General features: G+C 38.6%; 2 protein-coding genes across 2 annotated transcripts; one reads left to right on the top strand and one right to left on the bottom strand.

The window, feature by feature from the left end:
- Window positions 1-3,687: 3,687 nt before the first annotated feature.
- Window positions 3,688-4,631, bottom strand: LOC136246803 (uncharacterized). Its single transcript, XM_066038362.1, has one exon. It carries the CDS (start codon window positions 4,408-4,410, stop codon window positions 3,853-3,855), a length of 558 nt encoding a protein of 185 aa, XP_065894434.1. The 5' UTR covers window positions 4,411-4,631; the 3' UTR covers window positions 3,688-3,852.
- A 164-nt stretch (window positions 4,632-4,795) lies between these two features.
- On the top strand, window positions 4,796-25,331 carry LOC136246802 (putative phosphatidylglycerol/phosphatidylinositol transfer protein DDB_G0278295). The gene is made up of 5 exons (XM_066038361.1): window positions 4,796-5,023; window positions 7,970-8,059; window positions 13,859-13,972; window positions 20,813-20,862; window positions 25,084-25,331. Exons 1-5 carry the CDS (start codon window positions 4,918-4,920, stop codon window positions 25,165-25,167), a joined length of 444 nt encoding a protein of 147 aa, XP_065894433.1. The 5' UTR covers window positions 4,796-4,917; the 3' UTR covers window positions 25,168-25,331.
- The last annotated feature ends 185 nt before the right edge of the window (window positions 25,332-25,516 follow it).

Here is a 25,516-nt window from a genome sequence, read left to right as displayed (position 1 = left end):
CTGTAAACATTCACCATAATTGGATATGAAATAATGACCTTATGAACACAGTGACTCATAATACCCCATGATGACAGTTCTCTAGAGAAAAGATCATACAGCCTACCACATAGTAGAATATTTTTGACATGTTTAGGACAGTGTAGTTTATGGTTACACCTTTCCATACACGTAGTGTGAAATATCAGAGTTACAGTATTAGGTGATAGCAAATTAAGTGACTCTTAGCTACCACCGACAACCACTCTACATGTACAACAGCCCAATAGCGGATACTATAATAGAACCACTACATGGCAATACACACATGCGTGCACATCGATTACATGTTATTACATCATCACCATCATCATCATCTTACACTTTTGGCATAGTGAAGTAAAATCATTGAACATAAGGAGATTTCCTAGCTCAAGATTTGTAGTAGCTAGCGCATCGGCCTACTGTACGTTTGTGTAACGGAAATATACAGGCTCTGCCTCCAGTGTTTGGCCTCCAGTGCTAAACTGATAAAGCAGATAAATACCAACAAAACTGATAGTTGAGGCGCACATTCAGACATTGGACATCAGTTTTCATTTAATGCAGTATGCACTAGTTCATTATGTTACAAAAAAAAACAATTACAAGGAAAAAAAATAGGAATTGAACTTTAAGAATATAAAGTATCGTGAAGCAAGGGAGGTCACCTACACCAGCAGATAATAGCTAGCTAGTCTAGACCTAGTGGACATTTAATCCTTTCATAAGTATGTGAGTAGAAAATGTGCATGTACCCACCACTGCCATTGGTATGCATGATTGATATTACAGCATAATAATCATTCTGAAGCCATATATAGCTATAGCTACATGATTTGTGTATTGATTAAAAAATTTACAGCTGGTTTTGTCAAAACCACTAAATTGCAAAAAAGGACATAGTCTCCAAAACTAAAACACTGTTATTTTTCAAATGTGGCAGCCAAGAAATAGCCACGTTGGCACAAGTTAATTATGATGGTTGTTAAAATGTATTTCCATTAAAATGAACTACTGTATTAAAAATGGTTTTGTTTCTGCATTAAATGTTCAATGTTGGGTGCTTTTGACCTGTTTGTCTAACAACTAAATGAACAAGTACCACAAAATTGATTTGATGAACACAGGTACCACAAAAGAATTCCTATGGATATAATTACATGAAAATAACAAGGAGAAAACATCCTGAACACCTGGTAGACTCCTGTAAGCGTTCGAGCGTAAATCGGATGGCTGCAGGTTCGAGGCCACCTAGGTCCAGTCATGGATTTTTTCTCCTTTCTCCAACTTTTCAAACACATCTTAAGTAGCTAAAGTCTTTGAGCAGGCTGTAGGACCAGGTGTCCTACAGACCTTCAGCACTTGTGCTGTAAAGCATTAATAAAAAAATAAATGAATAAAAAAAGCAGTCGATTGTATAATATCAACAAGCTAAAAATTTGTAATAATGGTTATAGCAGTATCATGTATGTTGCATGTTCTATTGACAAGTATGTAAAATGAATAGTGTTGTCAGCATATGCAGATTATAGATCTGGCCAATAAAGCAGTGTATCACAACAATCTGCAGCTGCCTGAAGGTCTATACAGGTATTAATACAATGATTAAAACTTCATAATCAGGATTGCTATAGCTATAATATGTGTGCAGTAGGTGACAACTACGTGCATGTGTACAACCATAAAGTAGGATATTTATTTAATAATACAATCTGTATTAAAATGACACTGTATATAGTATTATACTTAATCATACAAGCATGCAAAACATATACGTACTCCTCACTTTAAGAATCCTCACATCAAAAAAGTTAATCTGTAGTGTGCTACAAAATTTTGATAAGATGTGTGTCCAATGATTTTTCAACTAGTGTATTAGTATGCATGTAGTTATAGCTACATATAGCTACATATAATACAAATTTGGAAGGTCACCAGTGGCTTTTACTTGTGAAATTTCATGTTGTTGCCATATATGTTCCATTGTGCCATCCAAACATTGTATGTAGGCTAATATAATTCCTATTATAACAGATGCTACACTTAATAATGTATTATATAGTTGGTTTATTGATTCACGTGACAATGATATCCTATATGCATGCCTCAATGTCTAACATATCAAGATCCCAACTCCAGCTCCAGTGACATAATTATATAACCCAGTACTATAGTCATACTGTATCAGATTCCACTGTGTTTACTATTTAACAGTGTTGTTATAGTTACGACATACTTTCTCATACTTAGTCAACCACAACACCTCCTTGTTTGCATAACTTCACCATATTGTATAAACATAGCCACTGTAAATAGCCACACCTGTCAAGGCTACTCACTTCCCTCTAGGAAGGATAAGTATTTATAGATTTAATAAATGGAGCTTGATAGGTTGTGTTGGGAAATGACTGTGCAAAGCATGCATCCATGTATGTAGTGGAGTCCATCATGTTCACCATGTACATTTAGACAGTTCGATAGGTGTTAGTAATGTCCTTGCAAGATCATCCATTTACAATTGTGATAATAATAGCAGTATTACTCAGAGTATACTTTATGAAAAAGTATTCCACAGGCAGTACCCCCATAACTTAACTTTAGTGACAGGAAAGCTACTCATTTCAACGTTTTCATCCAATTCTTTTGTTATGGGCAAATATTGCCTTTTTTTTCAAAGCAGATTCATAAAACATGTTGTTACTATATACTTCCTGCTAAATGATGAATATGGTTTAGATTTCAGAGTCACAAATAGTAAAATTATTATACTATCAGCTCCTTAAACGCCTAAAGCTATACTATGCAGCGCAACAGTATCTCTTAGTTGCTATGCAAAAATCAGTGGCAAATGCTGTAATTACATGTTATATAACACAAACATATAAATTTATGATGATAAAAATGTTATTTGTTCACCAAGAAATGTAAGTATATTTCAAATGGATAACATGAAATGAATAAACCTTTGTATACACTTCACTGTTATACCGAGATCCATGCACGTGACCAATAAATGCACAGTAAAAATAATATTATGCTATGGCACGTATGTATAGCTATGTACTATCCATATAGAATGTGCACACATGTACATCTCAAACTGAAGGAATACATAATTATGCATGAAACATAAGTATATGCATATTTATTGTAATTGCTATTCCACTTGGCTGGGACCTGTGAGAAGGAAAGCCTGCATGAAGCTCTGCTGATTGAAACAATCCCAGCTGCCAGTAGTACTTTCAGTAAAATGTAGTAGTCTATAGGCATGCACCAAAGGAGTTACAGCAGCTGGGAACTGGAATCTTAAACCAAACCGACTTTTAACTTCTTATAGTATAGGATAATTGTTATACTATTTGGGATCTGCGAGAAGACCAACAAATGTTTGCTGAAAAGCTTGACATTAGTAACACATACAGTGTATGTATATATTGCAAACATCACTCAAATCAAGCTTTGACAATATTGAGTAAATGTAGTGGGACAAACTACATGGTGCTTGTTATTTTAGACACACACACACACACGTGACTGAGAGGAAAACTTATTGAGCACTAATGCAGAAAATCAGTTCCCAGTCAATTTAAGTACCAAAGTGTCCAGAGCTCATAAGCATCACAAGGACCGTATATCAGTTTATATTAGACATCTATGCATAAAATGTATGTAGAGCTATGAAATGAACTGTGATAATCACATGTACACTGCACAGTTAATATAACATTCGATGCAAAATAACAAACTATAGACTGTGTATATAAGGTGTGTAATGTAGTTACGGATACTTACGTATACAAAGTTATAGCTAGCACTACACAGTAATGTTTTTTATTGAGTGCTCTTTTCATGATTGTCTCTTCGTACAAGGTACCAGTGCACTCCCCCGACTATAATTCCAATGAAACTCACTATTAGGGCAATGATCACAAATCCTAGTAGAAGCCTTACAAGTGGAGAACTTAAATCAGTGAAACAGCATTCATCGTTGCAGTTGCGGACGCAATCCAGTGGAGCATCATTTCCGTACAACACATCACAGTCATCGCAAGTATCTCCTAACGAGTGATCTTCTGAACTGGAATAAAACTCTGCTGCAAATGGTGGAAGTAGACCAATCGAGGCCAGCAAAACAAACACCGAGAACAAAACGAATAATGCGGTGAATAAATCTTTTGTTTCTTTCCCTCCAAACATGATTGTCCCTAGGATGGCTGTAGCCAAGCACAGTGTACCGACGATGAACGCCATTGCAGCAGGAAGGCTTGGCGAAAACTCCAATGAGAGCCAAGCAATGATGGATGAATAGAGAACCATCGCACAAATTAAGTAACCGGCATTAACAATGCCAATCAAAGTCACTATTAGTTTAGGTGAACCTTTGAACATCTTGCTGCTCTCTGAAGATCTTGATTACATTCGGCTTGCCGGGTTGAAAAAAAATCAGTGTCGGTGCACTTCAGCCAGCCAAGCGCTGCGCTTGAAATATATTGGTTACAATATCTAATCTTTATCTTTTTCTGTTCAACAGTTTTTAAGCAACAATGCTAAGTCTGCTCCACCCCTCTCTTATAACGACACACCCTTTTTCCTGCGCGAATTTATTAGTTGGTTGAATATAGTCACGTGCCCATGCTTTCTATGGTTTACTTTAATAATGGTGCAAAGTTGTTGGTACAGATCAGGCTTTACAGGTTTATAGAACCTTTTTTTATCTGTAGTATTATAGCGTTGAAACCAGGAGATTGACGCGCGCCCTGATGTATAACTTAGTTATGGTCACGAGATCCAGTCACGTTATTACCTAGTTAATCATTCGTGACCTCGCTCGTGACAAGTGTTAGTGGCTCGCTTGGTGCTTCACATAGCAGAGAACAGAAGTTGTCTCTACTAACCATGGAGAAAGTTATCTTATTGCTTGTCTTGCTGTTTGGAGTAGTTTGTGGTCATCCACTGTTGAAGTTAACAAGGCCAATGGCACCGTGCAGCCAACAAGCTTGTGGTAAGTACAGCACTGTGGACGTTTGGTAATTGTGTGTAAGCTAACAAGTTCGCTGGTACTCTGTAGTCTCCCGTCGCTGACCAAGGTTTGAACTCTGTAATGTAATGCTTATTGGATGACGTCATATCAAAAAGCATTGGAAATTGTCAACTTTTACACAGCAAAGTTTTAAGATGTCCTTTCAGCTTGTTCCACCAATCAGTTTAAAAGTCTTATCAGCAGCCATTATTCTTCACATGTAAAATTTATGGTTTTTGTTAGGTACATAGCTGCAAAAGAAAAACACGAAACTGTGACCACAAGCCTGCTAAGGGCAAATGTCATTAGATCATTGCATAAACTTGGTTCCTCGATGCCTCTACCAAATTTTATGGGGCTATGGAGTTATTATTAAGTTGTAACTGTATGGCTGACCAGGGCATGCTCTGTAAAGCAGTGATCACACAACAGCTGGTGTTGGCGCTTGATTTTGACAAGTGTGGTGAAGTTAGTATATCACTTTGCTCAAGTGGTGAAGTTAGTTTGTGAATAATATCACTGCTCACAAGTGGTTTGTTTTCTAGTTTACTGTATGACCACAAACTTCATTAGAATTGTGATTAGAATTGTAAGGTTTTACTTAATTGCTTTAGTGTCTCCTTAACCATCGACCACGAACCCTTTGAAATCCACATTACACAAATGGAACAATCTGGCTGGAGGTGCCAAAATTCTGGTAGAGCTAAACTTGTTTTATCAGGCCATTGCTTGGGTGGGGGTCATGATCAGTCGCCATGACACTATCTTGTTATTGGGTGAAATTGCATGCATGTTCTCACCTGGTGTAGTTGGTTTATAGCTCAGCATGCTTTTGCAGAGTGTACAACACTAGATCAGAGGAATCCACAATTTGTTCTTGTTAGGTGGTATGCAATCACTGGACTCGGGTTTTATTTCTTTTTAGCACATTTGGGCAACTGGTTGTAGCTATTGCTACATTAAATGTAAAATTATGCAGATGAACTTGCTACTTGGTATTGCCTGTTCATTTTAGAATTGTGTGCAGTTTGAATAGCAACTCTGTCTCTTGCCATAATCTCCATTGTACGTCTTATCATGTACAAACCTGTAGTGTTGTAGTAACCATGCATCATAAATACAAGCTATAGTTATTCATTCAACTAAATTAAGTGGTAACAGTTAATTGTAACCGGATCTGTGAACACCCGACATAGTCGCACAAGCCTAAATTTATAGTATAAAGCATTGAATACAATGGGTGAAATACTTGCGTATTATTGAAAAAATTGTGTAAATTTTGTGTACACCTCTTTCTTAGTGAAGGAAGGGACTAACAATAATACCCTGGATATCCTCTTATTTGCCTGCTCAAGAGGAGTTGGAAAATCTTTGTTTCATTGCAGTAGACCCAAGGATACGGAAGTTATGAGCATTTGTTTACGTCACGTCGAAATGATTGTACGTGATCGATTTTCTTCACAAATTCTGCCTTTTTATATAGTGAAGAAGGGTGAGTATAGGAAACACCTACCCAGTAATTGATTTCCCTGTTCATGACGAACACGATGATGAAAATTGTAGCTCCATACCCCGATTCGTTGGTAAGTTACAACTGTTTTTGTAGATGCCTGTAATTTATTTTCCCTATACTTGCTGTACAAATCGATTTTTCTGCTGTTGCTACTTTGTAGGGCTGTAACTCCTAAAGCTATAGGCGTATTAGGCTGAAACTTTGCCAGAAGGTACACTTGGCTAAGTAGATTATAAATATTTAATAAACAAGAATTTGAAAAATGTGTGATTGTGTCTGGTTTTTGCAGATCTGGTCATAATTAACTGTCTTGCTATTCCATAGCTGATGCATAGCTGCAGCATGACAATGTTGAGAACCACACCTTTCTTTTCTATGTGTGTGGATTTCTTTATGTGCAGGGGAGTAGTCTTAACTACATGAGAGTAGTGGTGAATCCATTAACTACTGGACTCACATAAAATTTGCTCAAACACATTTTTTCGACCACAAACAACTTTTTCAACCACTAAAAGTGATTACATAGAGTAGTATACCACACATGGAGACGGCTCTTGCCCTTGTCTTGAATATTACAGGCACATACATACAGCTAATTAACTGTAATCTATTGTTTTATATTCATTTAAGCACAAGTTCCAGTCCAGTGAATGGATGCACCCATGACACTAGCGTACTTACAACTGGCCTAATGTATTTCGTGGACTGTACTCACGCACTGAGCTGGAAACAGCTTTTAAACAATAATCCAGGCGTTATCCATCTCTTGCCACACTGGAGACACCACTGTGGAGCTACAACTGCTGGTACTGCTAAGTCGATAAACTAGCGCATGCACTAATTAACTAGAATACACTTACAATACACTAGTATACCAGCAGTGATAAAGCATGATAGAAGCTATTGTTGTAGTGTAGATGTTTTCCTTCGTTGCTTTAGCACTAGTGCTAGGGTTGTAGAGATGAGCCAGTAATTATTCTTATAGGTGGCACCGCCGGGCGAGGTGATGGGGCTATGCAAATAAACTGGCTCATCACTCAGCCCTAACACTAGTACTAAGTACTGAATCAACAAAGAAAAAATCTGCACTACAACAATAGCCTCTGTAGCGCTTTATCGCTGCTAGTACTTGTGTATCATATGTGTATTCTAATTAATTAGTGCATGTGCTAGTATGTTGACTTGTAATGAAGAGCAGTACTAGCAGTTGTAACTCTGTCTCCAGTGTTGCAAGCGATGGATAATGCCTGGCTTATTGTTTAAAAGCTGTTTCCAGCGCAGTGTGTGAGTCCAGTCTGTGAAATACATTAGGCCCTTACAACCAGTTGCCCAAATATTTGGTAAAAAGGAGGAGTCCAGTCCACCACTAATCCAGTCCAGTGATTAATTGTATACAACCTTCTTTTTGTTTGTAGGTGGGGAGGTTAAAGATTTGGTGGTCAACTTTGATCCTGATCCACCTAAGACAGGCCAGACACTAAAGATCACAATAACAGGACACCTTGGTAAGCTAAATGACAGTTGTTATTCATAGTGACTTTGTGTATGCTTATATGGTGGTAAGGTCACAACTCCTACCAGGAACATGTGACTAAACCAGAACACCTAACTATGTCATGCTGAACAAAGGAATTGACATTTTTGCAACAAGAAAGTGCATGATTTAAATTGGCAAAATTTTTTGTGTTGTGGTGTGCAGTCTTGTTGCATAAATTGTGATGTAACACTTTCACACCTTAGATCAAAGGAATTTCAAAGGATACATTTGCCATGTATACTTCTTCATAGGGATACAACATGTGCACCAGTGTACATTGAGATGTATCCTGAAAAAGTGGTTGCACTTCAAAAATATCAAGCCACTTGCATCAAAGCAAGCATAGCCTTGATATGGATGAGGTGTTGTGGTATTGCCCTGTTTGTTTTATAAAGGCTTAGACATGTTCATGTGACTATTATCACAGATTGGAGTAGAATCATTCAGATGAAGGGGTTTTAGTATCCTTGTATAGCACTTAACAGTGGAACAGCAACAAATTTAATTTGTACAGTAACAATATGGCAAATAAATTACAGGTGTACCTAAAAGATTTGATTATGGCTAGGCAGCATGTAACATTGTAGCTATGTTTGTTATAATGAACGGACAAGTACTAAGGATATCACGGAAAATATCGAGTTGGGCAAATCTTGGTGAATTTGTGAAGTGTTTTAATACTATAAAGACTAGTTATGTAAAGGCACCTAAAGAGGTCAGTTTTGTTAGAGTGGTTAACTGAGTTATATGTAATTTGGGAGTGGTCCATATTCAAAAACTTGCCAAAACATTTGTGAATGTGCTATAAGAGTAGTTCTCACCTTAACTAGCATTTTCCAACTCGTAGAATGGACTATTCATTGTAAAAGATGGAAACTTTGACAGTCCACGCCTTTGTCACTATAGATAATACTGTAACAGAGAAGTATTAATATGGAATTCAAGGAAAGTATGCATATGTCATGGGTATATACAATATACAGTATGCAACAACTTTAATGACAATTTGTAGAGAGTCCGCAAAGTGTAATTTGCTTATGACAGCCATTTTAATACTCACAATGGACTTTTGCTATTATTACTTATTACTCCTCTTTTTAGTTAAGACCGTCTTCGAGTGCAGCTATTGTCAATCTGAATAGAAATGTCACTGTGTGTTTGAAAAAAAATAGAGATATTATATACACATTCACTTGTAGGAAACTTGTTTTGCTGACTGTAGATTTACATGGAATCGTGCCCATTTACTGGTCATTAACTGTAAAGTTTACCGCTACCTTTATTTTATAAAGTAGTGGATTTTATACTCTTGCTGCACGTCTTGGCTTTTGGTCGAATCCAGGTGAGTGGGTCATCTGAGTCAGCAGTACTAACTAAGCCTGAGCGATAGTGACATTTTTAGTGTTCACGATAGTGTGTGGTAGAGTATTCACGATTATGAATACCATCACGATACTAGCTGAGGAATATGAAGCTGATGAAATATACTTCAAGACTGTTGTATAATGTAAATGCACACACCAATACACATGTTTATTGTTTAAGTAATGATCAAAATGAAAGTAAATTTTACAATAATCAATTTTACATATGGATAAAATCTACTGTGTCAATACTGTCAGGCAGTTACTTTAAGTTGGCTGCCATAAAAACCAGCATGTTTACATTATCTGGTAAAAGACTGATGTTTACAATGTTACCTGCAGCACTGAAGGCCTGCTCTGAAGGCACTGAAGTGGCTGAAATGGCAAGGTACTTGGTGGCTAATTGTGACAGTTGGGAATAATGCATCATTGAACCAGCCCACCACTGTAAAGGATTGAGATTATCCCATGAATCACCTTCAAGAGTAATAACATCTGCAGTGTACTGTGCCACTTTTCTGGCCTTCTCATTGTCATCATCACCCTCTGTGGCATCTGTACTGCTAGCTTGTGGTTGAACTATATCCTCTAAGATATGTAATAACTTCCTCTCTCCACGAAACGTTGGCCTACTAGATGTAGTAGTCTCAGTCTGTAGCACACAACAATTAGCAGCCTCCACAGTAATCTGGTCTTCATTACGCTCCTTCTCGGAATCTGTGACAAAGGTAAGGGACTTGAAACGTGGGTCCAAAAACGCAGCTTTATTCAATAAATCAAGGACAGAATTAGCTTAATGATCATGTAGATTTTCCTTCATTTTTTAGTTTCATCATGTTTACAAGCCTGCAATCACTGTCACAGTTTACAAGAATCTTATTGAGCAGTTTGTATAACAAGGGCCATAACATCGAAATAGTGACATACTTCCGTGCCCCAAGGGCCTCGGTAATTTCAACAATGGGCTTCATTGTTTTCACAAACAACTCCATGTTAGAAAATTCTGTATCAGTTGGCATCAAATCACCCTTCTTGGGCTCAAGCAGTGTAGCACAGAGTGGCTGTTGTTGCTCCAAAACTCTTGCTACCATATAGTAGCTACTGTTCCATTGAATTACCACATCGTTGATTAGTGCATGCTGCTCATGGCCCAATGCAATTTGTTTCTGTCATAACAAACCATAGGATTTTGCAGATTGATTGAAGTAAGCCACTAGCCTCTTATATCAACCAGTAAGTTGGGATATATCTGGCAACTTCAATGCTTGCTCCACTGCAAGCTGCAGAGTATGGCTGAAACATGGCAGTTGAAGAACACCAAGCAAACTGATACCAGCAGTGATGTTGGCCCCATTATCTGTGGTAGCCACCACAATTTTCTAACTGACAAATTCCATTCAGATAGTGAATCGTTGATTTCTTAAACAATGTTTTCTGCAGTGTGACTGTCAGGAAACTCGTGCACACATAACAGAAAGCTTTGCAGCTTAAAGTCCACAATGAAATGAACAGTCACAGCACAATAGGCATGTTTAGTACGAGATGTCCACATATCAGTGGTGATTGCATACTACTCCATATCATTCAGCTGCTGCTGGACTCTTGTCTTCTCTCGCTCATACAAATTTTGCATGTAGTGGTTTGAAATAGTTTTCCTATCAGGTGATTGGTATCGTGGCTCAAATGTATGTTGGAATCCAGGACTGTTTACTGTATTGAAAGGTAACATATCCTTTGCTATGAAGTAGCATACAGAATCAGTTAGCTTCTTCCATCTTGGATGACCATTGGAAAGTGGCTGTCGAGCTTTGAAAAGAGCTGGGAGCTGATTTTCCACCAGCATACTTTTTGATTTAATAGTAGTCACTGCCCTTGGATGTTTTCCAGAGTCGGCTTCTTTTTCTCCTTTCTCCATCGCGGTAAAATCACTGGGGTGGAGTGAGCTTAAATGCGAGCGCATGTTCGAAGTATTCCTGTTGTACTTGAAACGTTTCCAACAGCAACCACAAGTTACTTCGTTTCGTTTCCGCTTGTCTCTCAATGTACTGGCCATCTTTGCCAGGGAACCCAAAGTATTTCCATATTTTGCTGCTACAGCCTTCCAGTGGGATTAATTCTGTTTCCCCAGACTGGCCTTCATTGCGATGAGTGCCGTTGTCAGAAATAACACGGTCGCCAATCACACTCGTGGTATCCGCCATTTCTAGACGTTTGCACATGCGCATGAATCACGTGTGCTATTCGAATACTGAAATAAGCTATCATCGTATTCGACATCAGAACAGCACTATCGCAATTGTAAATACTATCGATACTATCGCTCAGGCTTAGTACTAACACAGTTTCAGTCCTAGTTTATAGTAATGCAGTGGAGCCAGTCAGAGGTGCACCAATGTATCTGTATTAAAATCACAATATTGGTAAAAAATTAACTTTTTAAGTAGATATTTTACTTAAGTACCCAACCTTCTGTATGCTTGAACCTGTAGCACTGGGTAGAGCATTTGTGAACTGTTTTACAGTGGCCAAGGTTATATTACCATGTCAGGCTAATTTTTTGGCAATTGCCTTTTTAGCCTTATTGTTATCGTAGTGGCCATACTGAAAACCTTTGATGTTCAGATGCAACCCAACACTAAAAGAGTGTCAGTATCAGAATCAGTCATTTTGAAGCTAATATTATTTGGTATATTGATAAAATCCCATTTCGGTGCACCTCTAGAGGCATGTGGAAGCATCTTGAACACTTGTGTTTGAGTTACTAGCTAATAGAAGTGGAAAAACTTGCTTTGACAGCAATTATATTACAGTAGAAATAAAGAAATAAATGTAATTGGCTGAGCAAAACCTGGCACGTTCCTTGAATTCCATTTTGTAACAAAGGAGTGGACAGCCAAAGTTCTATCAAGGTGGTATATACTAGAAACACCTGTGTGTATAAACAAGAAAGCAATATTGAATGATGACAGTATACATAAACATTTTTTGTACTGCATCATAAATACGCATAAATCATGTGTCCTTAGTGTATGCAAGTGAAGCAAAGATTTTATTAATCCTGTTTAGGCATCAGCCAATTACGCCCACATAATTTGAAGCATAATAGGTAGCCAAAAGCATTCTGCATAATATCAGAAATTTAATTAAAATGTGCCATGTGCAATGCATGTGCCAGAAAGAAAGCAATTAATGAATTAACTGCTGAAAAGCACACTATAACTAAATGAGCTGTTTCTTGGCTGGTTATTTACACTTTGCAGAGATATGATCTAGATACTCTAATAGAGCAGTCAGGAAATGCTGGTATACTCTTAATAAGATAGTTAATTCTAAAGCTTGATCTTAATTTTTAATTCTGATTATTCAAAAGCATAGTAGGTAAAAATTTGAGCATGATAGGTTGGCACCTTACACACTGTCCAGTTATTCTAATAGAACTACATCTACTCTAGTGGAATGCACACAATGATGAAATGCTCTAATTGAAAGTGTTTGGGTAACTGAGATTCAAACAAACAAGGAACCAATGTACTTTAGTACCCAAATCTCTGGTAACCTTATCTTATCATGTGACATGATTGTGTTGTTCAATCTTGGTTATAATTGTATTCAAGAGTGGTCAGTAAGCTTCATTCATTACTTTGAGGTGGGCTTTGTTTGTTAGCTTCTTAACTTCATTGTGGATTAGTAACAAGATTAGTAACTTTGTTACTTGTAGTAATAAAATTACTTAATACCAGTTGTGTTACAGTAACTTCAGTACTTAGGTAAATGTGTTACAATTGTAAGTATGTTATATTACTAGTTTTTATAGAGTTTTGTTATATTAATTACTACGTACCACAAAAGGTAATAATATTTCTTTTCCCCCAACACTGTATCTAAAAACATTATAATGTATGAAAATGCAAAATGTGACCGAATCTTAGAAAACCTTCAATGTACCCACGTTAGTACTTATGTAATGGGTAAAAAATACAAGTTCCTTTTAAACTTGTGCAAATTTCATTGCCTTGCTAGTGAGAGATCCTAGGTGTCATCCTGTCCATGAAGAGTTTGTTTTATCTCCATACATGGATATTGATGCAACAATGGACAGAATTGAAACTTGGTTCATATTGTTTGCTATATCCACCCAAGTATACGTAGTTTTTGTGCAATATCTAACACTGTTCAAGAAGGAAGACCTATTGACTATGGGTAAATTGTCCTTTGTCCCTATAGATAACATAAAATCAGTAAAATGAATTTTGAGGTATGAGCGAACATCAATGGTTTTCTAGAATTCAGTCACAAATACCTACCTGTCTATTATACAAAAAAAAAATCTGCCATATTTTTTTAGTGTATGCACACAAAAATTGTGAATTTCATGTGTGATATTATTATATGCATACCAATAGACAAAGAAATCACTGGTGGGGAAATCGACGTGACTGCAAAACTTTTTGGTATACCAGTGCTCAATACAAAGTATAATGTGTGTGATGTTGTGTCTGGTGGATGTCCTTTCCAAGGTGAGTTATACATTCCTATGTTGATTTTGTATTTGCTATGTTAAATTGTTGAAGCTGCACATAATGTTATAAAATGTGTTCATTGTATTTATCAATGGTCACACAGATACAGTATGATTTTCAGCATGCTGACATGATAAATTAATGCAGCACACAAACATCACATATACTTACCTGATCTTCATGGTGTGCTGGTAGTAGTGTAACAACACCATCAATTGATTGTGGTGGGTTTGGTAGATGTGCTGGAATTCGCCTGCTAGGAGGGGGGTTGGTGATGTCTTGTTACTAGGACTAAGCCCAGTGATTAGTTAGTAGGTTACCAGTGAAGTCTGTCATCTAACCTGAGCTTCAATATTGACCACAAAATTAGCTTGGGTGAAGGGGCCACAGAAAGACAGCACACAAGAGCGCAGGCTGTCTTTTCACCCAAGCACAAAAACAGACAGTAAGGAATGTGACAATAAACTATAACATTGTTAGACATACTCAATGTGACTAGGTATAAGTACACAACTACACACAGTCATTCAGTGCTTGTACATGTATCACTACATGTTTCTTAATGAGCATGTGAAATGAGTTGCTCGGTTATGCTGGTCAATTGCTTTGGAGACGGTCTGATATATCTCTGGTAGGCTTCACTTCGCCATCTCCCTAAGGTCTTGATTTGAAGGGGTGACAAACCGGCTTGATTGGCTGAAGTAGCAGCTCCAATGCGAAAACTATGTGTATTATACAGTTGTGGGCTTATGTTGAGTTTGCGTAAAATGTTGGCTAAGGCTGATGCAAAGAGAGGTCTGGTAAGTTTCATACCATTTGGCCAGAGGAACAGAGGCCCATTTTGTTTCCCTCGTACGATGAGGTATTTCACAATAGCGTCCACTGGGCATATGCTCTTGTTGGTTTTGTGGAGAAAGATGGAGGCACCTTCTCTATAAGGATCAGTTTTGGATTGTTTGATGCGTAGCTGCACTGTATTTGGTGAACATTGGTTGTCCAAAGTTAGGTCAGCAAGTGAGAGATGATAGGCTTGATCATAGCTGTGTTGGGATGGAACAGTGAACTCACTTACTCGAAGGAAGCCAAAGAAGGCTACGCAACAGCATCTTGAACTGATAAGTTGCAGGCTGCTTGGTGAGGAGGTGCTTGATTTTTTGCATTATTCCCATTGTGATTGGGTGACATTTTCTGGTTGATTTGGTTATGGAAGACTACTTGCGAATGCCTTTTAGGAGTTGCTGGACTCTAGGAGTAAATTGAGAATCAAAGATATTGTAGTATCCTTCTGTAACATGTGTATGTCTAACAGCTGACAGGTATACTTTAATTGTAGCATAACTTAAACCATGTGTTGCCAAGTGGGTAGAGAACAATAGTAGAGTCTTTTCGGAAGTAGGAATACTGCGGAGGGAGGATTGCTGACAGAATTTGAGGTATTGTCTGATACCAGCTTTGTAGGATCTTTGGGTGGCTGGGGATGTCCCTTGAGTGTAGTACCTCCTCATTGCTGTGTATAATCTAGGGAGTCCTGAAGTGGTGATATATATAGTATGGGGAACAGAGCTCACATGCACCATCTACGTATATACCTATGTGTTAACATGATGAATGCAATAAAGGTTATTAATTAGCTTTATTGGAATTACAGAATTAAACATTTGTACATGTCCAAAATACAATAGGTACAAATATGTACAGATGACTCAAGACTGTTCAAACAATATTTAGCAAGGTGTCCTTAAAAAGCTTTTTGAACTTTGGTGAAGTCCAGTCTGGTCCACTTGGAGAAATGATTTTTTGTAGTGATGTTGGGATGGGTGCCGGTAGCATGGATGCTCTGGGGTTTGTTAGGTGAAATAGAGGTAGTTTATTCCATGAGAGTTGATCGGCTGCGGTATTTGTGACTCCCAGAATATGTGTAGCTGTCAAGGCAGTGTCATAGTGGGTAGTAAAAAACCAAAGACTGCAGAGTAGGTGTATATTACAAGAAGTGGTTTGGCTGTACCTTTGTTAATGGAGGTCACAAGGCTAAGGTTATCGCATTGTAGCAGAACATTCTGTCTAGCTAGCAATGGACCCCACACAGCCATCCTTAGAACAGCAGGAACAAGCTCTTTTGCCATGATGTCTTGGCTTGCCCATTTGCCTGACCACCTTAGTTGAAGCCAAAGGCGACCGTGGACAGCACCGCAACCCCATGATCCTGAAGCGTCTGTCTGGATAGTAATTTGTGTGGGTGGTGCAGTGCTGGGGTCCCGTAGGATACTTAAAGGCGCAAAGAAGTGTACCACCAGGCTAAATCTGAATGAAACTGCCTGTTTAACCTAGTGTAGTAGTGTAGTTTCTTGAGTTTTGCTGCAGTAGCGTACATTCTAGCTGTGAAGGTACGGCCACATCTTACCACTTTTGTGGCATGCTGAAGTTGACCAACTAGTGAGAGGATCATGTGTTTAGTAGCATTCTTCTTCGTAAGCCACTACTTTAAACTTTCCTGCATTCTAGCAAGTTTTTTTTCCTCTGGAAGCCTAATTTCCATACGGCGTGTGTCAATGATTCCCAAGAAGGTGAGGAAAGTGGTAGGACCTTCAATTTTTTCAGAAGCTAGTGGGATACCAAGGTCGGAGCATAACTGGATGAAGGTTTCCAGGTTATGCTGGCAGATAGATGATTGTGGTGGGCCCAGATGTAAGAAATCGTCAAGGTAGTGAAAGATGCATGAAATTCCCTGCTGAGCTGCAATCCAGGAGACTAAATCTGCTAAGATGTTAAATAATTTAGGGGCTGAGCGTAAACCAAATGGCAAACAACAGTCAATGTATACCTGCTTGCGCCACCACATGCCCAGCAGGTATCTGTCAGCTGGATGCACTGGAATTAGCCTGAAGGAACTTTTGATGTCAACCTTGGCCAAAAAGGTATGTTGCCCATACTTCAGAATATTCTGGACTGCATCGTCTACAGTAATATACAAAAGACTGCAAAGTGACTTTGGGATATGATCGTTGACACTGCATCCGGATGAGTGTGATAGGTCTACAATGAGACCCCATTTGTTTGAATGATGACCCTTGGGGATGACTCCAAATCTACTAATGTGAACTTCTTGACATTGGGATAGTGGAAATGGCCGAGTTCAGCTTGTAGGTAATTGTCCACTACTGATGGGTGTGCCAAAGCTGAGGACATGTTCTTTCTTGCTGGGCACAGGGGTGCTTGGGAAGTAAGGCCTATTTGAAAGCCAACCATTAGCCCAGTGATGAAGTACTGAACAAGTTCTTGATTGGGATGTGTTTGCAGGTAATGATGCCAGTTCCACACATTGAGTGGTGTAGTAATGAGTTGAGCAGAGGAGGGGAGTATACTGGGATTTGGTGTATTGACCACATGCTCCTTCCAAAACGTGAGCCATTCCTCTTATGACGATAAGGGAGATGATTCCTTTGCAAGAGATCTACAGGAAGTGTAGGGGATTGTATAAAGCCAAATAGCCAACACAGTTCTTGTATTTATATGTATAATAATAATAATTGTATGTAGCATACAGTAGACAGTACAGCATTTGCATACATAATCTACTAAATGCTACAAACATACTGTGTTAATGATATACAGTAGAAAAACAAGAGTTCAGTACCTAAGCTAAGAATCAACAAGTGTTCAGAGTTTTTCTTTTTTTTCTTTCTTTTGTATTGACATTAACTAATGCTGTTGTGATTGTTTCCTGGGAAGAGTGGCTGTATCGTCCCTCAAGGTAGTGTGGGGCGCTGTGGACAGTTGATGGCTTTATGAGCAACATTGGAATTTGTTGAATCTGGGGCACATATGTAGCAGACATGTTCATACTTGCAGTTTGGAAAGGTACAAGTAGATTCATTCCAGCGAAAGCAGAACTTGCAGGTTGTTTGGGTGTGGATCTGTGGTTAGTCAGGGGAAAGCTCACAGTCAGCAGAACGGTGGGAAAGACTAAAGCAATAGCTACACCTGGACACTTTTGCCCGGCCTGTAAAGGCTAGTGACCACAGTGTAGGATGATTTATTGACCAAGTAGTGGAGGGGTGTGATGCTACCTGTTGACGATATCTCCGGTCATATCCTGCCCAGCAATCATCCATTGATGCTTCTATAATCAAGGACTGATAGCCCATGATATCTGGGATATGGTCAGGGTGATTCCTTGATACTACGGATACATATGTAGAAAAACGCTGAAGCCATTCCAGTATTGCGAGGAAGCGTTTTGAGCACTTACTCCTGTGGTCATCTCGTCTTCTGTGAATCCCCATAAGTTCCGGTAGCAGATCTGACAATTCCATGAAGGCTCCTGACTCGATCTTCTTTGCTAACCGCATCGGAACTGGCAGGTGTCCTGCACCAATACTGATATTGGACAAAGCATCTATTCTTTTTTGCTTCTGTGAGGTGTGACTGCTTGCCATAACTCCAACATGGCTAAGCTGGTCTGCAAGGTCCTCCTCCTCTTCTGCTGAAATGAAACATGGTGGAAGGTGTGGTAAATTTTGTTTCTAACAATAACGTATTCTGAGTAATCTACAGTAACAATAGGACCTATACAAATAGACGGCCTGACGCATTTTTATTTTGTTATAAGGGGTTGGGAGGGGGAGGGGGAGGGGGTTACCCATTTTTCACAAGTGGAAGAGAGGCCATCGAGTGATACATACCTTGAACTACAGTACATTACTACGTTGACATACACAACAGTCACGTACGACAAATCACCATGCATACCTCTATGCCTATATATATATATATATATATATATAATTTCCTTACTGGATAGTTCATCAGTTAAAGGGGCCTCCGAGCTATCACTAGCATATTCTTCATCCGTATAGCCTTCTTCGTCGGATTTGGGGGTGGTCTGACGGCGTTGAGCCCTAACAAAGGCGTCAACAAGACGAGGTATATCTGCTTCCGTTAAGTTGCGTCCCTGTCCCTGGCGTTTTCGCTTAGGTGAAAGTGCACGAGGCGTTTCTTGTTGTTTGGTGGTACGTGAGTTGGCTGCCAGTACTTCCTTGCTGTTGTTTGTCATCTTGTTTGGTAGCTTGCGATCGGCTGCTGGTTGCGTGGCTGGCGTTGCTCGTGGCACTGCTCTGCTGGTTGGTCGGACTTTCCCCTCTACTCTTACGGCTGTTGACGGGAGGGGTCTGTGTTTGGCGGGTTGTTGCCTTATCACTGCGTGTTCCTTCGCTGCAGAGGCTCTGAGACTTTTGACGAGTGTCCTTCTCACGTGTAGTGATCTTCTTTGCCTTCGTCTTTGGCATCTTTTGATAGTACTGACGGGAGACTTAATTGTCCGCTGTTAACCTTTGGCGTGCCTCGTGTTAACTACTGCACATGCATGGTTATTCTTATTGTGGCTCACTGCCCTCTAGGAGTGCTCACGTGCTTGCTTCATTAACTTGGTTTAAATCGATGGATTTAAACTCTCGCTATGTTATATAGGGCTTATGATAATGGTCAGACAACTAAATGGATTTGGCAGGACATCATGTACTTTCAAAGTGTAAAGGGAAGCTTACTGTCTGAGTTGTGGATGACTGTTTATTCTAACTACCTTCTTGGTTGCTGGGAGATGTGACGTTCTTGTAAACCAAGGGAGGGACCGCAAAATATACCAATGCCAACCCCTCTGCTGTACTGAAACCCCATAAAAGTAATTTTTTGTGGCTGTGAACAACACTCAGGCTACTTGGCAACACAACCAGCACAGTGTAGTGTATTTTTGTCTATGTAGTATATTGGTGTGTCCATGTTTGCCCATCCTAATGCAAGTTTGTCAGGAAATAAATTTGTCTTGACCCTTAAAAATTCTTATTATAAGCCCTGCAGTATGTTCTTTCTCCAACTTATAGTGGCTCAAATACATGGGTGTAATTAACCCTTTATTACCGAAGTTTTTTTTACAAAACCGCAAGTGTGAAAACTTTTATGGCTTGTGTGAACTGTGGGCGATACGAGTGGACCCCACCCATTAATTAACCCATCAAGCTATATACCGTTTGATAGCCATCTCTCTCTTCTACCAACACAGCTAGAATACTTACAGATCACACACACAACTCACGCGCTATGAAGCGAAGAAAGCATATCTTCTCCGTATCGCCATGGCATTGAAAGATGGACGCCGCCATCTTACTAATCAACGCAATGACATCACACTATTTATTTTTAGAATTCTTATCACGTGGGGATTGGAGTAATTCTAACTAAAGCCTCCTAGTAGCAGGGAGAAGGCGAACATGGAGTTTTAAACAGGTATTATTGTTTTGTATACGCTATTTTATATTGCCAAGTGCCATATCTTGCCCATGCTTCTTCCTATCGCCGAACGGTAAACTTCATTAGACGCGCCCGGTCCTTCTGAGCAGTTTGGTAGCAATTTCAGCTTCGTAGCCCCTAGGTAAAAGGAGTTATGGCTCCGTTTATAAAGGGCACTTGTTATGGCAATATATTAGCCATTCGATAATAAAGGGTTAAAGGAAAAAAGAGCGTACTTGAGCTTTGTGAACTATAATCGCATGGAAAAGTTGGTCTCCTCACCATGTGGAAGTTCAAAAACCTCATTGAGTAATATAACTCAATATTGGTTGTGGAAACAGTATTATGTCTGCTTTACTTTAATCTGTAACAGTTTTGTTGCTAAGCAGTCTTTAGATGTTGTTTTTTCGGTCACTATATAGCAACCTGCTATATGTATGTGTGTAAAAGAGTTTCATAACAAATTCAAATGTGCATACGTACATCATGCATTTAGTTTTGTTGCTTTCTGTCTGGCTTTCTGTAGATGTATTGTATTAATTTTACTATACACAGGAGCCTTCACTGGATCAGCAACCCAAGATATAACCAGTAGTGCTCCAAAGGTTAGTTTTGTGTGTACGTGTGTGTCGGTGTGTGCGTGTCTTGTGAATGTGGCTGTAATCAGGCTAGTTTCATTGCTAATTAACTTACTGAAAAAAAAAACAAGGTTCATAGCTTAGAGTTGGATGCATTCAATCAAAGTGGCACTTGTTTGCACCATCACAAATTGATAGACAAAATAGAAAGAAACCTAATAGTGATCCTTGAACTACCAGTTATCCTCAACTAGCATTGGTACCTGCCCTGCGTGCAGGACTGTCTCCACATTAAATGTTTTAATGCTGGAAACAGAGACCAAGCATTAAATACCTTGTAGCTATGTAGCTGAGCATGCATGGTGGAAAAATGTGAGGCTTTCTTATGCCATCCTGCAAGTATACTGAAATTAATAATGCAAACACCAAAGTTGTTTGTCTATGATTTTGACAGGAATGTAGTTCGATTGTGACCCAGTCTGGGAAAACTGGTCTTATCACCCATGTCAGCAGATTCGATTTTTCACCTACAACACAAAGCTACATGAATAAATTAAACTATCTAATTTCACAATCAATATCAGCTTGACTTGAGTGGTCTGGTTTTGCTGGCTGCTTTTTCCAATCCCAGAGGCGATCCATATGTGTGGTGTGCGGTCTTAATGGAGCTATGGTCAGCCTGGGGATGGCTGTGTGTGGCTGTACAGCTCCGTGGTGTTGAATAGATACATCTGTTGTGAGTTTCCTTTCATTTTAGCCAGTTTTGAGACCTGAATGGCCCATAACTTAGATTTTGTGGTAACGTCATGTTGATTAGCTAACCAATCTAGAGAAGATAGCCTAAGTGGTACAGTAAATTGGGAGTTTACGGAAATGTAATGAGTATCAGTAATAGTTGTAAGTAAACTTCGCTTATAATACTTTGTAAAACAAATTTGTACCATTGTTTGCAATCTAGAGTACCTGTGTGAAGTGTACGACTGTGCTTCGATCTACTTTACTAGACATAGCAGTGATTTACAACAGTGAACTTGCCTGTATTAATGATTAGCTAGCTATGAAGTGTCATACATATTAAGTGTGAAAGTAGCTTTTACCTACAGACTGGACAAGCACACAGATGGACAAATACGTTGGCAGTTTGCCTGCCCTACCACAAAAGTGCTATAAGAGTCCCTATGATGTAAAGTAATCTATGTGCCAGTGCTGACATTAGAGTTTGTAGATTAAAAAAAAACATTGAACAGATAGAACAAAAAGGTGCATCAAAAAGGTCCCAAAACTGGGGAAAAAGCTATGACCTAGGCTGGGATTGAACCCAGGTTGATTATTATCACTTGAAGTTAAGGGAGGTGCACAAATCACCACTGTTTTGTCTGTGGTTTTTCACAGTAATGCAGCTCAATTTTTCAGTGATCCTTCCCTATACCAGTGCCTTCATCGCCCTATAATTACAGTGGCGTAGCTTGACTTTTAGTGATGATGGGGCCTAGGTGGGGCACATCTTCGCATCAAATCCTCCCATGCAATTATAAATACACGACATACGAGTCCATCTCACTGTGGACTCTTTATACATTTATATAGAAAGCTTATTACAGTGCATGGTTGTGTCTGGCTAGGTAAATACACTGCTGTTTCTGTAGCTAATTCTATGCTATTGCACAATCAGCATGCAATTACACCCAATTTTTCTTCTTCCACAGCTCTCATGGATTAAGTCTTGATCCAACATTTTTAATCAGCTAACAACTTGTATTATCAGCTCTGCATTATTGAAGATCTGCTAAATCATAGTGGGCATTAAAAGGAATGTGTAGTGCTGTGCACGTGCCTCATCATCTCGACAATCTCCTAAGTATCACATAGATCCAATCTCCGATCTTTTATTCATACTATTAGCATCACTATCAGCTCACTATTCACAATATTATTCACAGTGGGCATTAAAAGGAATGCTTTACTTATTTTAAACCTCTTGCAAATCTTCTATCAAAATGTCTCAGTTATAAAGCAGTGTGTTATCACCTTGACTTGATATAATCACAATGCGTACAGTCTCATTTACTGATAGCTTTCCTTCAACTCGCCCACATTAATTTGAACTCCCTATCATGTGATAGTGGATATTAAATGGAATTCTAACTATTCTTTGTCTACTGGTGTTATTTATAGTGGGATGATAAGGGAAGTGTACATGCAGTAGTGATTTTCATACCAAAAAGCTATGTGATAGCATTGTGAGAAATCGTCACGTGTCGAATCATGTGAGTTACAATACGTACTGACGATGAGGCCTGGAAAGCTGATGGTGGGGCACAGGCCCCAGTGAGCCCCAGTGTAGCTACGCCACTGCCTATAAAGAACAAACAACAGCACATATTGATTTGCTACAACAATGCTCGAGTTACCAGATGATGGGCATTTAATTTTGTTAAAATGCCTGTCAATGCGTGCTTTTCATGCCAAGATACTATCAGCTAAAAGTCGAGGTGTGCACAAAAAGGTACTGTTTAGAAAGAAAAAAAAAACATTTGCCAACACGTGAATTCAAACCCACCACCTCCTACACACTAGTCAGACATTCTACCACTTCAACAGCTTGTGCTGTGGTTTACAAAGGAATGTTGCTCAAGTTTTCTCTGTACCTTGACCTACTATGCGCTGTAGAGAACGAATCACGTGTGAACTCGTTGGATGATGAGTGTTTGATTATCAGCACTGATTGTGTCAATTTGCACTGATCATGAGTTTGGTGAGTAAGCGGTGTGATGGACGGATAGAGACGGCTTTTCAGTTTTATATAGATGCCAGCTAAATCAAACTCTTGTTGTGTATCATCAGTATATCCATGTGATCAATGGAAATATTTCTTTCAGAATATTTCTGTCATACAGTAATAGTATAGTGAAGATTACATATAAGTATTGGTTAGCTATGATCATAGATATACAGAATAGTACTCGGGATTGGAATCATCTGGCTTTTCATGCCAGATCATTGTTACCGGAAGTAGAAATGACTTAAAATAAACACTCACATGCAGAAATGTATTGTTAGTGGCGTATTAATAATCCAGCAAATACATTTCTACTGGAGTTAATCGGCTCATGTGTGATGATTCCTACTAGTCTGTATACCTATTGTATAATTAAGCCCCCAAATAACCTCAGGATGACCTGAATAAAAATTTTCGGTGAAGTTTTCTGATGATTGCCTGACTGACTGTCTTACTGATAATGCCTTCTCAGAAGCAAAACTCAATAATGGCTTAGGTTATGGGTTGGGTTTTTTTTTCACTGTTAGAAATTACTTCCATCTGAAAGGTGGTTTCAGCTTGTCATGGTCTGCAATACATACATACATCACTTTACCCCATTTCTTTTCACTGACTTCTATAAGGTACATAGCATAGTATGGCACAGTAGGTATTTATTCACAGTACCATGTTCATGGCTTATTGTGAAACAGAAATCATCTATAATTTCTTGCACCAAGCCATTTATTCTTTGCTATAGCTTCATGCATTGTTTTTCATGTCAAAGGCAGAACGTAGTTGAAAATTAAGTGTAACAGCAACTTTCATGTTGTTAATAGTTATTTTAGTAGTGTGCATTTTATTAGTGTGCGTTTTATTGTACAATTACAGTCTCGTTTAAAGTAGTGAAGATATAGTACATAAACAAGTAAGATCATATTAATTACAAATTTAATCCCTATTTTAGCCATGCAGGTTTATTTCTAAGTGTTTGGGAATTGAAAGTTCCGTTTACTTCTCCTAAAATATGTTTCTAGTATGTAATACACGTATACAGTACCCAAAAGCCAAATGCTTACAGAAACGAACTCAACAGGCACCCATTGAAACATACATACCCATTCTATGTATGTGGTACCAAACTAAAACTACTACTATTTGTTCAGGAGGTCTAGCAATGTTTAATGTAAAACAAGAAAAATTGTGGGGAATTTATAACACTTAGAAATACACATTAATGTTTTAAAAAGCAATTGTGCCTGTTAAAATTCAATATCTGCTGTCTTCCAGCTCCTACAGTGCTATAATTGGAGTGAGTGGATATAGGCACATACACATGCACTCATGTATAAGCATGCACGCACACGCACGCACACGCACGCACACAAATGTACATATACACTAGAAAGAAATTTTAAACCAGCTTTGTGTGTAGCTACTAACTTTTATGATGTGATTGTCTCTAAACAGTTTGATTTTTTACTTTTTAGCGCGAGTATGTCATAGACATCAAGGGTACTGATCAGTCTGGTGGTGAGCTATTGTGTGTTGAGGCTAAGTGTACCTTTGAATGATTACAAAACGTACCACTTTTGGACTGACCAATTTACAAATATATGCATGTGTGTACACATGTTTATTGTAGCTTTTTACTTAACATGTGCTACTCTTATTGTACATTTTAGTGTGTGAATAGTACTGTAAAATGACTGAATATCATATTAGTACTATGTTGTAATACCTCTATCAGTATAATTACTAGGTGGAACATACAAACTTAGGCAAAACCTGCCTAGTTTTCACAAGAATGATTTTTAATAGAATAATATAGATGAATTTATGCATGCTTTAAAGAAACAACATGTAAGTATTCATTGAGCCATTATTCAAGTAGACAAGTCTTTGTAGACAAAATTATGGCTA

Source organism: Dysidea avara, chromosome 2 (genome assembly GCF_963678975.1).
Source record: "Dysidea avara chromosome 2, odDysAvar1.4, whole genome shotgun sequence".
Lineage (NCBI taxonomy): Eukaryota > Metazoa > Porifera > Demospongiae > Dictyoceratida > Dysideidae > Dysidea > Dysidea avara.
Note: the sequence above shows the minus strand (reverse complement) of the source record. Positions and strands in the feature narration are given on the sequence as shown.

Bases quoted from the DNA above. Each gene is read 5' to 3' on its own strand.
- LOC136246803 (XM_066038362.1), bottom strand. From the start codon at position 4,410: ATGTTCAAAGGTTCACCTAAACTAATAGTGACTTTGATTGGCATTGTT.
- LOC136246802 (XM_066038361.1), top strand. From the start codon at position 4,918: ATGGAGAAAGTTATCTTATTGCTTGTCTTGCTGTTTGGAGTAGTTTGT. The intron at 8,060-13,858 runs GTAAGCTAAATG...GCATACCAATAG, and splicing joins CACAATAACAGGACACCTTG to ACAAAGAAATCACTGGTGGG. The intron at 13,973-20,812 runs GTGAGTTATACA...TACTATACACAG, and splicing joins TGGTGGATGTCCTTTCCAAG to GAGCCTTCACTGGATCAGCA.